At 34.8% G+C, this 13,802-nt stretch overlaps 1 protein-coding gene across 2 annotated transcripts; it reads left to right on the plus strand.

Annotated features, from left to right (window-relative positions):
• Positions 1-2,617: 2,617 nt before the first annotated feature.
• On the plus strand, positions 2,618-9,475 carry LOC126691731 (thylakoid membrane protein TERC, chloroplastic). 2 transcript variants are annotated; one of them, XM_050386834.1, is made up of 14 exons: positions 2,619-2,867; positions 2,949-3,032; positions 4,028-4,164; positions 4,261-4,337; positions 5,232-5,319; positions 5,487-5,567; positions 5,680-5,736; positions 6,572-6,653; positions 7,330-7,379; positions 7,567-7,623; positions 7,723-7,801; positions 8,328-8,386; positions 9,012-9,069; positions 9,165-9,475. In XM_050386834.1, the coding sequence occupies exons 1-14, from the start codon at positions 2,756-2,758 to the stop codon at positions 9,254-9,256; spliced, it is 1,113 nt and encodes a 370-aa protein (XP_050242791.1). In that variant the 5' UTR covers positions 2,619-2,755; the 3' UTR covers positions 9,257-9,475. The 2 variants fall into 2 exon arrangements, with proteins under 2 accessions (XP_050242792.1, XP_050242791.1); XM_050386835.1 differs by lacking the exon at positions 9,165-9,475 and having other exon boundaries at positions 2,618-2,867; positions 8,937-9,033.
• Positions 9,476-13,802: the final 4,327 nt, after the last annotated feature.

Consider the following 13,802-nt stretch of genomic DNA (forward strand, 5'->3'; position numbering starts at 1 on the left):
ATCGGCGTGGGTTGCTGAATCGGTGGTGGGTTTTTGAATCAGTTTCAGTGGCTGAAGCTTGTTTGAATCAGTGAGAGTGGTGGAGCCATGGAGATCAAATTGGTGGTTGCGTTTTGCTCGGGTTTCAGTTGTTGAGTTTTGCATTTTGAATCGTGTGGATTTTGTTGTTGCGGTTTGAATTAGTGGCTGGAGCTTGTTTGAATCGATGTGGAGAGTGGTGGAGCCATGGAAATCAAATTGAGTGGTTGTGCTTTGTGTGAATTTCATTTGTTGCGTTTTATGTTTCTTAATCCGAGCTAGGAATAAAATTTTTTATTTTTTTTAGCTCTCATCTACAATGCATAGCCATAGAGAGCTGTGCATTGTAGCAATGAAGGTAAAAAAAATACCTTTAGCTCCACTGCTGGATTGGTGATTTTTGTGTTTTGGTGGAGCTAAAATAGCTATATAGCTATTTAGCTCCACTGCTACAAGTGCTTATTGTGAATGCTCTTATGTTTCAAAATTCTTATTTTAGTCTTTTATGTTTGATTTTGTTTTCATATTGGTCATGTCATATATTTTTGTTAGTAATCTAACAATCTATAATATGTTTTTTTTTATTTTTATTTTTTATTTTATGCTCTACAACATTTTAGACCTTATATTTTGTGAAATAGTTAAATATGAAGGAATTTAATAGTCAAATTACTAATGAAAATTAACAATGGGATCAATACAAAAATATAATCAAACATGAAATGTCAAATTAAAAAAATTTTAAACCTAATGGACCAAAATAAAGAAACCTCAAATTTTAAGAGCTAAAAGTATACTTTAGTCAAAACTTTACTATCCATTTGCCATAGGCCTTTTAATCTAACTTTTAATTTATCTTGCTTTTGAATTTTTTTGATAATTTAATAGTTGAGATTTGAACGGTAGACGTATTAGTTGAAAATACCATAATGTGTCAATTAAATTACAAAACTTTTGACATAGGTCAACTTTTAATAAAAAATCAATAAGTGAAAAAACTCATAAGAATAAGTCGAGTGATTCTCAATTCCTCAAGAGATCTATGCGGTGTTGGTAATGAATTCAAAACTCATAGTCAACTTCTTTAGGTCACCTAAAACTAGGGCTCTCCACCACCTGATCAAACCCACCCAATTCACCTGAGTCAACGTCATTCGACTTGAAAATCATATGATTCGAGAGGCGGTTTGGTCGATGATTGGTCTCTAGTGACAAAAAATTGGCAAGATTAGTTCAAGTGGTAGTTTGATGTATGAGAACTGATGAACTTGACCCGCTCGATGAGAAGCCATTATTCTCTGTTTTTTTAGGAGATCGCAATCACATAGATTCCAATGAAGACCACACGTTTCTAATTGTCGCCATTTCTCTATTTCGACCGAATAAAAACCCAAACAAACTAACAACATTCAAAATTTTTGTTTATTTTAGCACAAGATTTTACTTTTTCTATTTTACATACTAACTTTTAAAAATACTCAACATTAAGATTATCTATTTTAAGGTATATATTACATTTCATTAAAATATCAATTTTTATTGAATTTTTAAATTATTTATATTTTTTCACATACAACAACTACCATCCACCTTCTTCTTTAGTTATTTATTTTTTTTATTTTTGAGATACATAAAGAAATAATAAACAACTAAATATAAAATGAACAGTACCAGTGTAAATTTACATAATTATTGTAATAAATTTGTAAATTTATACTGTGGGGGCCGGCCCAGAAATGATGGGCTATTCCGAACTCAGGCCCATCCGAGGAGCTTACTATCCGAGGAGGAGCCTCCTATGCAGCATTACCAACCCCAGCAGCTCCAAGGAAACCCGTCCGAGAAGCAATTCGTTCTCGGACATCATGAAGCCAGACGAGAAACTCTGCTCAGCCATTTCAGCTCACCTTCCCCAACATATAAAACGAATTAAATTTAAAATATCTCACTGAAGGCTACCACCACATTAATTGCGCCCCAACCACCCTCTTGGCCGCATTAATGAGGAAAAGACCCCTGAACAGTATCGCCTTGGCCTCTGCAACTCACAAAGAGTCTGATGAGGGCGTCTGATGGGACAGGTGCTCGAGTGGATGCTTGGATGGCTAACAGGTGTAAGGCTGGGATGAAAAGATGAAGAATATATAATGTAAATGAAGTCCCTCAAAGAGAGGGGGGCAGAACTAGGAGAACTGTAAGAGAGAAAAAGATAAATAAAATCAAACTGGAGGAATCCTTCTTGGTGTTCTTATTTTTCTTTCTGCAAGCAGTATACTACATGCAATAGACCCGCTAGTGTCATTGAGGCCAAGCTCTTTAACCCATTCTCTACAAGTATTTATTGTGGGTTGTGCTTTGGACCAGGGCCGGACCAACGTCAGTTGGGCCAGGAAAATCGTGCAACCACATATACAATTATATACAATCTTATATAAGTCATTTTTAGACAAAATTGTATATATATATATATATATATTTTTTTTTTTTCTTCTATTAGACAGGTACGAATTCTGTAAAAAAAAAAAAAAAAAAAAAAAAGAAAAAAGAAAAAAGAAAAGGACAAACGACAATAACAATGTACTGAATAGAATACTGTCGTGAAGAAGACACTCCTGAATTAAAAAAATTCGAGAGGATAAGATTATACCAAAAAAAAACACTCTCACTCCTTCTCCTGCTCCTCTTTTGAATTTCGTACCAAAAATTGTAAATCTGATTAGACTAGCTTCAATCAACCATGGGATTAGCTTCAGTAATCCACCCCGGCATGCCTAGGGTTTCGCTCCCACCCAAATGGACTCGCCTTCAACTTAGCCACCACCATATTCTCACCATTTCTACACCTACAGGTCTCTCTCTCTCTCCGTGTGTATTTTGTATTACAATACAGTCTTAATTATCAAAAATCCTTTTGAATTTTGATTTTACAGTCGGTCATAATTGTCGCCGAGCCGAATATTTTCCAATTTCTTGCTCCAGAGGAACCGAGCAGGAGGATAATTTATCTACCTCAGGTGAATTTCATGTGATCACGTTTTACATACTCTCTGATTTTTAATTCTAATTCTATATTTGTGACTTTGAAAGAGTTTATTAAATTTCGTGTTAATTGGATTCCAACAAATAAGCTGTGTGTGTGAATTGTGATATTTTTACATTTTTGCTTTTAATTTGCTAATTTATGACAAATTGGGGTAATTTATAGGCCCTGTGTATAATGCTCGAGCCTTGTGCACTAGCCGCTAGGTATGTCTTACAAAAGCGACAGTAAAATTTAAACATTTAATAAATGACATAGTTATTAATCTTTGATCCTCTAGGTATTAGAAGAAAATGTAATCCGGTGGATTTGTCAAAATTCACATTTAATAAAAAAAAAAAAATATATATATATATATATATATTGGGTGGATGATACTAGGTGTAACTTGATTGTGTTTGATTTTGAAAATTTGAGAGCAAAAACTTTCAAAATCTTTTGGGAGTATTCATGATACATATCATAAAAACTGCTTTTCAGTTGTTTTCCTGATGCTACAGGCGTAACTCGTAAGGGCATTTTGCAAAAAGAAATGATATTGCACTTTCCCAACCTGCTTTAATTGCTTCATAATGTGGCCGCTTAGTTCTGGAACCTTATACTCTCTCTCTCTCTCTCTCTCTCTCATTTGAGGACAGTTTCTAATATTTGATTTCAATGTACTCTAATGCCAGAATGAAGTTGTGTAATTTGTGTTAATTCATTTAATGTCTAACAGCTTTACAATGTGCTGCATTGATGATTTTGTTCAGATTATATATGTAATATAATAAAATAATAAAAAAATTCAATAAATCAACCTTATAATTGAATTTAATAAAAAGTATTACCATCTATGGTATTTTCCATGTCATATCCGACAATTGTACACATTTCAAATTTTGTTGCTCTGCTTATCTGCAAGATATATTGATGTAATTTGGTGCTGTAGTTTAATAGAATTTAAGTATTGGTGGAATGAATCCGCAGAAAGCAAGAGAATCAATTCTCAATCATATGATGACATTGTCAACACAGAGACATCTGACACTTCTTCTTCGGCCAGTCATTTAGAAACAACTCAGGCGCATGAGTATACCTCCTCTGTTAGAACTGTTGCCTTGTGTGTGAGCACCCTCTCGCCCTGAGCTTATTTTGATTACTGGGATCTATTGATTCTGTCATCATCTTGAGCAATTTCATTTAATTCATTAATTTTATAGGTGTGCACTGCAGTGGCATTTGGCATTGGTTTGGGTTTGAAAGATGGAGTTGGCAAGGCCACTGAGTTTTTTGCTGGGTATGCTGAATTTTGCATCATAGATGCTTTTCAACAACAAATAGAAAGTTCATAACACAGCTAATGTTTGTTAATAAAGCTAAAATCTGTATATCAATTACAAATCGCAGTAGGCAAGTCAAGCTAAGGAATTGATATTGCCAAAGCTAAAATCTATGCTTCTAGAGCTCTCATGTCTGCATAAGTACCATGACTATTTACATGCTTAAATATCCGGCAGACATCTTTCTTTGGCGATAACAGTTCCTGTTCAAATTATAAACATCAACTCTTGGACTCGGTGATATGTGTTATCTGAGATTATTGTTTGTGATTCGAGCAGCGCTATGCAGTTCCAAACTCTTGGGCATTAATTTTAAATATGAAGGTTATTCCAAAGCTCTCTATATTGTTACCTTTAATTTTTAATGGAACCTGAATGAGAAAATGATATGCATCTTGTGAAGTTCAAACATGTGAGAAAATAAACGCCTTGGAGGTGAAGCTTGCTATTGATACAAGTCTGATTTCTTCTGGAGGCCTTCATTTATTCTTCACTTAAGTCAGCCTCCCTCCCTCTACTGTTCTTTATGGTTCTTAGTAGGATAAAGCACTAGTAAATTAGTCAAACTACACAAATCTGAACTGTTGCCAACATTGCATATTGTTCCTCTGAGGAGGGATGTCTTAAGACCAATATAAGTTGGAGAACATGAGCATGGTTTGTAATGTTATCATCTATTATTATAGTTTTGAGTTTGAACAGTTCTTAAAATTTGTTTTTTCTGACTTCATGGTTTATATTATATTTTTGACTCAGTTCATTTTATCTTCTTCTTCTGCTCACTTGAACTGGGTTTTGTTCTTTATGCTTGGATTATTTCCTTCACAATGACCATTATGGACTATGTGCAGGTATATATTGGAACAAAGTTTGTCAGTGGACAATCTGTTTGTCTTTGTTTTGATATTCAAGTACTTTAAAGTGCCAATTATGTATCAGGTGAGGCACAAATTTTTGTTCCTCTAATAAAATTTGGATTGTTTTACCTTATGGTCCTTGGGTTCTCAAATTTTATATAAGTATGTTAATATATATATGTTCCCCTCCCCCCCCACCTTTATATATCAATTTCTGGCAATGACAAATTCTATTTTCTGGAGGTATAGAATCGGGTACTTTCATATGGTATTGTTGGTGCTGTGGTCTTTCGTTTGACGTTGATACTCCTTGGAGCGGCCACCCTTCAGGTAAGTGTCTAGCTGTTCCTGTTGCCTGCATACACTTGTACATGTGTTTTTGATAGTGGCCTTTTCTATTCTACGTGCTCTTTATGAATTTTTTTTTTTCCTGTTGTTTTAGAGATTCGAGGCAGTGAACCTACTACTGGCTTCAATTCTCCTATACTCCTCATTTAAGGTTAAATCTTCTCTTCTGAAAGGATGTAGCAAATTTTAAATGTAATCTATCCATTTTCTGTGGTTCCCCCATTCCCATACCCAAAGAAAGAGTTTGAGAAGTTACTAGTTTTTGGTCTGTAATGGATTTTTTTTTGGTGTCAGAGTCAATATGATGAGTACAAAGAACTGATCAAGAATTAGTAGCTCAGATGCTTCTATTTCAATTGTATCGTAGATGTGGAAACTTCTTCCCCCTGCCTCCTCTCTTGGTTTGAGGGGAAACTTCTGTTACCTAATTATACTAAATCATTGCAAAATAGTCCCTCACAAGTATAAACTTAGTACAGACTGAAGGTAAAGTAGAGCAATATTGTCTCCACCCTTGGCCAGTAAGTCAAGCTGCAATGGTTGAACCATGTTCCATGTGGGTGCGGGTCAATATCCAAAATAGAAACCAAAGACATAATAGTGCTTGGAAAACCTTCTCTTCCACTTGTTTGGTCTTTAAAGCTTAAGTTGTTAGGTAATGGTGGATTTAATCATTTAACCATTATTCTAACACTCCTTTTCGCATGTGAGCCTAGATTCCCCCTTAATAAATGGGGCCCAATACGTGGGATTTTTAACTTTTTAAATGGGAGGTAGTGTGGAGGTAGGGTTCGAACTCATTACCACCTACTTTGACACTATGATAAATTATAGATTGTCCCAAAAGCTTAAGTAAAGGTGAATTTAATCATTTAACCATATTGCTAACAATAATTTTATTCGAAAAGAAAGGAAGGTCTCATGCAAGAGGTGATTCTTGAAGATTAAATGTCTAGTGACTTAAAATGTTTGTGATCTTTTGATAGCTATTTACCAGTGAAGAAGATGATAGTGACCTATCCGACAACTTTGTGGTGAAGACATGCCAAAGATTTATCCCTGTCACAGGTAATGTTCTGCTGTATATTTCTTTCCTTCTGAATTCTTAATCGGACTATTACCATTGCTTTATATATATTTTTCTAGGCTGGTACTCAACAGGGATCTTCTTACTTTCTGGGGCTGAGTCGTTAGTCAGGGCTGCTCTTGGCTCAATTTGAACTCTACTTGTGTAAAAATGTTGAACCTAGATTAGCCTAATTTGTAGGCTTGCTTATAAATCTGATTACCTCTTTTTTCTTCTGTCAAAATGTGAAATAAGGACATCTTAGTTATTGGGGTATTTATATACTTTTCTTGCACTTTTTAAAGTATGATCAGGTGCCTCCATCATCTGATTTTTACAATACACATTGGACAAAGGATTGGTTGCATTGAATGGGTTATTTCCTCTGACTAATTTTATGCCACTAATTTTTTATTGCCTTTTATAACTAGAGAGCAAACACCCAAACAATGTTGCTTCTCCTGTTTTTGACACACTCATAATCTGGAGCATGAGCACTGTTACTGCATTGATATAGTGTTCCATCTTTAGTAGTTAAAAACAATATACACATGATGGAAGCATTCTTTAGGCAGCTTCAGAATGGAGTTGTCATGTTTTTTAATGCCTTAAAGCTGATTGGCTCTGTACTAATTGATCTTTCTGCTCTAAAGTCTCATTCCTTTTTGTTCCTTGCAGCTAGTTATGATGGCAATCGTTTTATAACAAGTCAGGGTGGTGTCTGGAAAGTAAGTAACATTAGTGTGTCATATATTCAACATACATAGGATACAACTGTTTAAAGCTGCAAGGGACGGGTTAAAATTTAACCCTGGATCAGCAAGTAGCATTTTTTGTTTCTCAGAGATTTAAAGTTCTTTACCATCTTAAATTAATTTTACTTGATTTCTAACAGGTGTCACACATTTTGGGCAGGCCACTCCTTTACTTCTCACGGTAGCAGTTATTGAGCTCAGTGACATAGCATTTGCAGTAGGTTTTCCCAGTTTCTTAATACTGTCAGGCATATGTATTTATTTAGAGACTGGCATTTTGTGATGGAGATGTTGATACAGCGCTTATTTTCTTTAGGTTGACTCAATACCTGCAGTCTTTGGTGTAACACGGGATCCTTTCATAGTTTTTACTTCTAATCTCTTTGCGATCTTAGGTAATTCTTGTTACTTTTGGTAGTCCTTGTAAGTGCTATTAATATCTCTAAAACTGATTGTTCCTGTTAAAATTGAGTTGAGGTGTGTGTACAAATTGCATGCACTGTGTTCCTGGATCTCTTTTTACTTATTATCATACCATGATAACAAGTTTTTGGTGATTAAGAACTTTGGTAATTATAAATATACAACACTGGCCATCAGTGATCTGGAAGCCTGTTTATGGATATGACATTTTAATCTGCAGTTTAATTTCATTTCCACATCTTTATGGTAATTTTTTTTTGTTGATTTAGAGTTCCCTTATGAGCTACTTTTATACAACTGCTTGATGTATCAAAGATGCATTTCGATTGCATTTTGGAGTTGGTTATGGAGGAAAAAAATATGCATTTGTATCAGAAGATAATTACATGATCTAAAATTTATGTCAAATATTGATAATGGTCATTTTACTATATATTGCTGAAGGTGATTGCGTTCATATTAAATATAACTAGTTGACTGTATCTTCTTACACTGTAGGTTTGAGATCGCTTTACACTCTGATTTCTGAGGGTATGTCAGACTTGGAGTATTTACAGGTAAAAAGCTGACTTGCTCTTAACTAAATTTGCAATCTTTTCGACAGACATGCTCTTTTCAAATATTCACCAACTTGTTATGAGGCAATATGAACTGAGTGTTTGAGCCATTTGACATAATTAAAACTTAAAGAGTCTGTTGTATGCTTATTTCATGGTTCTTTATTGGCACTGCTGTTGTTTCCCCATTTCCCTCTATTGCTAAGGTTTCTCTGCTTCTTGCAAACTGGTGGAACTGGTGCACCATGAATCTTGTAAGACTAACAGCCTCATAGTAGGAAAATAGAACTATCAGTTTTAATATTTGTCTCTATTATCTGAAGCAGCTATACAACAAAGAAACTCGGGTGAGGCAACTATGCTACCAGTCCCTGAGTGGTTGAGTCTAACTAGGATTTGCTTGCATATTGCTTACCAAAAAAGGATATGATTTGCCTGTACTAGCTGTTATTAAGACCAACATTTTCATTTTTATTGTGCTAGATTTGGTTTTAAATTCCATGCTTAATGAATTCTTACTTTTTTCACTATCTACTTGAAAATTTTGCAGCGTGTATAGTTTTTGGTTGATATATTCAAATTTAGACAAACAAAAACCCACATTTCTTCCTTTGCTTTCTATCAGCCGGCAATTGGCATCGTACTGGGCTTTATTGGATGTAAGATGATCTTGGATTTTTTTGGTGAGCATTTATTAATTTTATCACCTTGTTCTACGTGTACTCTTTTATAATTTCTATTCCAAAATTAAATATTTTCTTCTCAACTCTTTCTACAGGATTCCATGTCTCAACTGAAGCATCTCTTGGTGTTGTAGCTACTTGTCTTAGTGGTGGGGTGCTATTAAGTCTGTTGAATAAGTCTGATTAGCTAAAGAAGCAATTGATGAAGTAGCATGTGAAAAATCTGTATTATATTTATTATTTTTTTAAGTAGTGCCACCAAGAAATTACATTGTTGCCTTCTCTCCTTCAGTTTCAATTATTAGAATAATGGGAAACAATGACCCGAATTAATAATGTGTTGGTGGTGAAAAATTAAGAAGCAAATTTTAATTTCTGGCTTAATAATATGGAGATCTACGCGCTATCACCATACTATACTACTTGAAAGAAGTCTTGACGTGCTTCTAGATAGGGTGGCAGGTGGCTGGTTGATTTTGCTGAATATTAGGGCCAAAAATAGAGAATGGAGTTGGAGAGAGAGAGAGAGAGAGAGAGAGAGAGAGAAATAGAGATTGGGAAGGAATTTGCCATATTTGCAAGTTTGAGTTATAGGAGAAAGTATCTCCTGCTTACGTTCTATACAAGAGCTCTCTCAGTGACATGTTTTAAAAGTGTCATCAATTACAACAGATCTATAACTTGAAAAATTTTCATATGAGCCCGTCTTATATAACATTTCTTTCACTGACAAGTGGGTTCCATGTATGTTGTGATCAATAACACTTTTAGGCCTATCAAAGAAATCAAATCCAAAAAGATTAAGTTCGGATAATAAATGGTACAAACAAAAATTATTAATCTAGTCATAAAATTGTACACCAATACAAGTTCATTGATGATGTTCTTAGATTTAAAATGGCAATCATGAGTGTGATGGAGGGAGAGAGTTTGATCAGTTGTTCATGGTCAAATTTTTTTTTTTGGGGCCAAGTATTCTTCTCAATAAGAGCTCTTTGCCTTTGTTGAGAAGGGCTTTATTTATAATAAGAGAAGTGAAGTGGGGGAAGAGAATGGAAAAGTGTGGAAGAAGATTTTCTCATATTGCTTTAAAAAAATAAAAGTAAAAATTTTGTGTATCTAATATTGCTTTGAATAATTAGAAAAAAAAAAAAAAATAAATAAATCCTCAACAAAGACTCAACAAATTCATAATTTTTATTTTTACTGTCAAGTTCGTCACTGCTCGCGACATCATGTCAAGCAGTCAAGGTGGAAAATAGTCTTATATGATTAATTGACTATTATTCATCAGGTAGCCCCATTGCACATAGACGCCATGGTGTATTACATTAAACTAGAATAAAAGTACAATTATATTTAAGAAAATTGAAGTTGTGAAAAGTTGCATATAAACAAATAACATAAACTCCATTTAAAATAAAATAATAATAAAAAAAGATTATAATGCAATGGATAGGCTATAAATGGAGCAAAATATTAAAAATTCAAAATTGTTTATTTAATTTTATTTCAAACATGAGTCGAGTTTAAGCTCGTCACTAAACTATACTACATTTTTAAGTTTAGGTTATTTTCCTATCAAGTAAGCTTGAGCTCATTCGCAAGCTACTTAATTAAGATATTAATCTTCCATATATAATAAACACTACTACTCAAATTTTTTACTCATTCACAAATTTATACTAATAATAAATAATTAATAGTTAAAATTATATTATTTGAGGTAATTAGATATAAAATTATTTTCGTTTATGAGCTTACAAATTATTAGATTACCAATCTTGTGAATGACACATGCATAAAAGATTAACAAGATGATAGAATATTGTAATGTATTATGTATGTATAAGACTATGGATATTGTAGCAATAAAATAGTCAAAATATAGAGTTAATTATAACTATTTATCTTACATTTTCTAAGCATTTGCAAATATGTTTCATACCATCTAAATTAGTATCAAAATTAAAAAATTAGGGGGTGACTAACCCTTTAAATTATGAGGATATTTACAGTGTGTTAAAAAACGTAAAAAAATTCTATAATTAACATTTAGTTTAAAATTAATTTTTCAGATAACTTACATACTAATTTGGATAAGAAAGTAGATATTATAAAATAATGCCACATAAAACAACAAAAGCTTTTAACCAACAATTTTAAATAAGCTAAGAGTTGTGGGTTCCAGTTAACTAAATTGATAAAATCTTTTATTTTCAAATAAACAATTTGGGGTTGTATCTTTGCTTACATCAAAAAACTAATTAGTGTCTTGACCATGTCCAAATCCTAAATCATTGGGGCACATATATTTTGTTGCTAAGGAATGAAAAATTTAATACACACATATATAAATATATTAAATTTAGGTATCAAATTTATGAAAACAATTGAATGACACGTCATGATTGGTCATGTCCAAATCCCAAATATATATATATATATATATATATATATTAAATTTAAGTATCAAATTTTTAAAAACAATTGAATGAAAATTCATTATTGGTCATGTCCAAATCCCAAACCATTGGGCCACACATATTTTGTTGCTAAGGAATGAAAATTTTATTATATATATACAATTTAAGTATATATATAAAAAAATTAATTGACAAGTCATGGTTTAACCTCATTTGAACCCTTGCTTGATATAAAAAAAACTTAATAATTTATAAAAAAACATACATGAAGAAGATGAAAAAAAATATAATCTTTGAACATTCTTGTAAATATTTATTTAATTTAAATAATAATAATTGAAAGAAGAAGAAATTTATACGAAAAAAATTTAATTCTAAATTGGTTTGGAGTAATTTTCCTCCAACTCATTATATTATCGATTGAAGAAATTATTCATATGTAAATTTCCTAATATGATTTTTTTTAAAGAAAAGAAGATAGGTTATGTAGGGACACAAAATCTTTAACGGCCCGACATCGACGTTGGGCTCGCACACGGAAAGTCCCTCACAATAATATTTGTAGAGAGTGGGCTTGAAAGGCCAGCGTTGGGGCACGGGGCGACATTTCGAGTCGGACTACAGGTGAACTGATATGAGATAGAGCTTTGGGCTGGATATTCAGGCCCATCAATCTTGTTTCTAGGAGGATTTGGCTCCTCGGATCATGTCCGAGGAGCGTTGGCGCTGTCCCCGGTTACCCGTCGAAGGGTTTTTACGTGGTGTCCGGCGTGTATTATCCAGACATTCTCTTTCTTCAAGCCTTTTTCCAGAAGCTCGATGGAGGCCTCTTTCTTGGTCACATAACATTCTCTTTTATACTCGCTTGCGTTCGTTGTCCTTCGTCCACGTGTAGGGTCGATCTTTCCGGGGCAGATATCTGTCCCATCAGTCTAATCCCTGAGTTGTGGGAGATGGTCCATAAAGCCTAAAAATCCGGATCTGTTTGGGGCGGTGTCATGTCAATGAAGGGTATTAAGGACTATTTCCGTGAGATATTTTCTGATCTTTCAAGTCTGCCTGCATCCCATTTTCGTTAATGGGGTTCTGGGCTTTCCGAGGACGGAGCGGTCCTCGGACGTGCCCTTGAACCACATCGGGCTCACTGTTTTTGGGCTTGGGCCCTGGCCTCCTTTAGTTTGGGGGCCTGTGGACTCCCTATAAGCGAGCAAGCCGGGCCCATAGACTCTTGGCCCCCACAATAGCCCCTTGAAACCCTGCTGTCCAACGTCCTGGTTGGAGAGGTGGGTTTCGGTAATTGCGAGCTTTAATTGCGGCTCATTTAATTCGGCCCTTGATCCACGTTGGTGACTCTTCACCTCCACGAGGGCTGCGCCGGTCTACGAGCCGTTTTTCCTGGATTTACGTACGTTGCCGTTATGCCGCGTGGTTATCCGCAACGTGCCTTTAATCCCTTACCATTTACGAGACCTTCCAGATGTAACGGTTACTGATGGTGAGGGAGAGCGAAACGACGCGTCATACTCTGGATTTCCCTGAGGGTCCGAATGTGTCACATACCCTCTTCTTCGTCCCCTATATAAAGAGAGAAGACAGGAGGTGACCTTTTCATATCAGAATCCCTCACGTTCTTCCCAGAGTCCATTTCCTCCTTCCGGTTACGCCCACTTCTATAATACTTATTTCACAGTAATCCACCATGAACAAATCCCTCCTTTCCCAGAAACGCCATGTCCCAACAAAACTCGAGATGGCTCGGTCTGGGCAAGGATGGCGGAGGCTTAAGATTTGCCTCCCCATTCTTTTAGCCAAAATCCGAAGCAGGGATTCGTCACACCCCACTTCTGGTGTGACTGAGTCGAAAACTTCCCTTGTCATCTCCATCTGCTCTCTCACGAGCATACCTAATAAGGCTCCCCTTCTCCCTCTTTTGCTCCTTTTACTTTCTTTTCATTGCTTCACTCTTCTTCTCCTCCTTCCCGCTCATGTCCTCCATCTTCTTTTTCCCTTGCATTCTTCAGTAACAAGAGCTTGCTGAAGTGCTTCCATGTCTTCCAATTCGTCTTCCTTCTCCGTCATTATTTTTGTATAAGGATCTTCTCCTGATATGAGCAGTACCGAGGCATAGATTTCAGAAAGACTTTGAAGGCGAACACAGAAGGCACCTGATGGTTTACTTATTTGTATTACGGATATTGTTACTGTTTTAACAGTTCATTTTTTGTATAGGCTTGTTTAAGCCCTTCTTTGTACGTTGTAACAAATTTTCATATTAATAAAAGTCAGTGTTACTTTATTTCTTATGTC

Source organism: Quercus robur, chromosome 7 (assembly GCF_932294415.1).
Source record: "Quercus robur chromosome 7, dhQueRobu3.1, whole genome shotgun sequence".
Lineage (NCBI taxonomy): Eukaryota > Viridiplantae > Streptophyta > Magnoliopsida > Fagales > Fagaceae > Quercus > Quercus robur.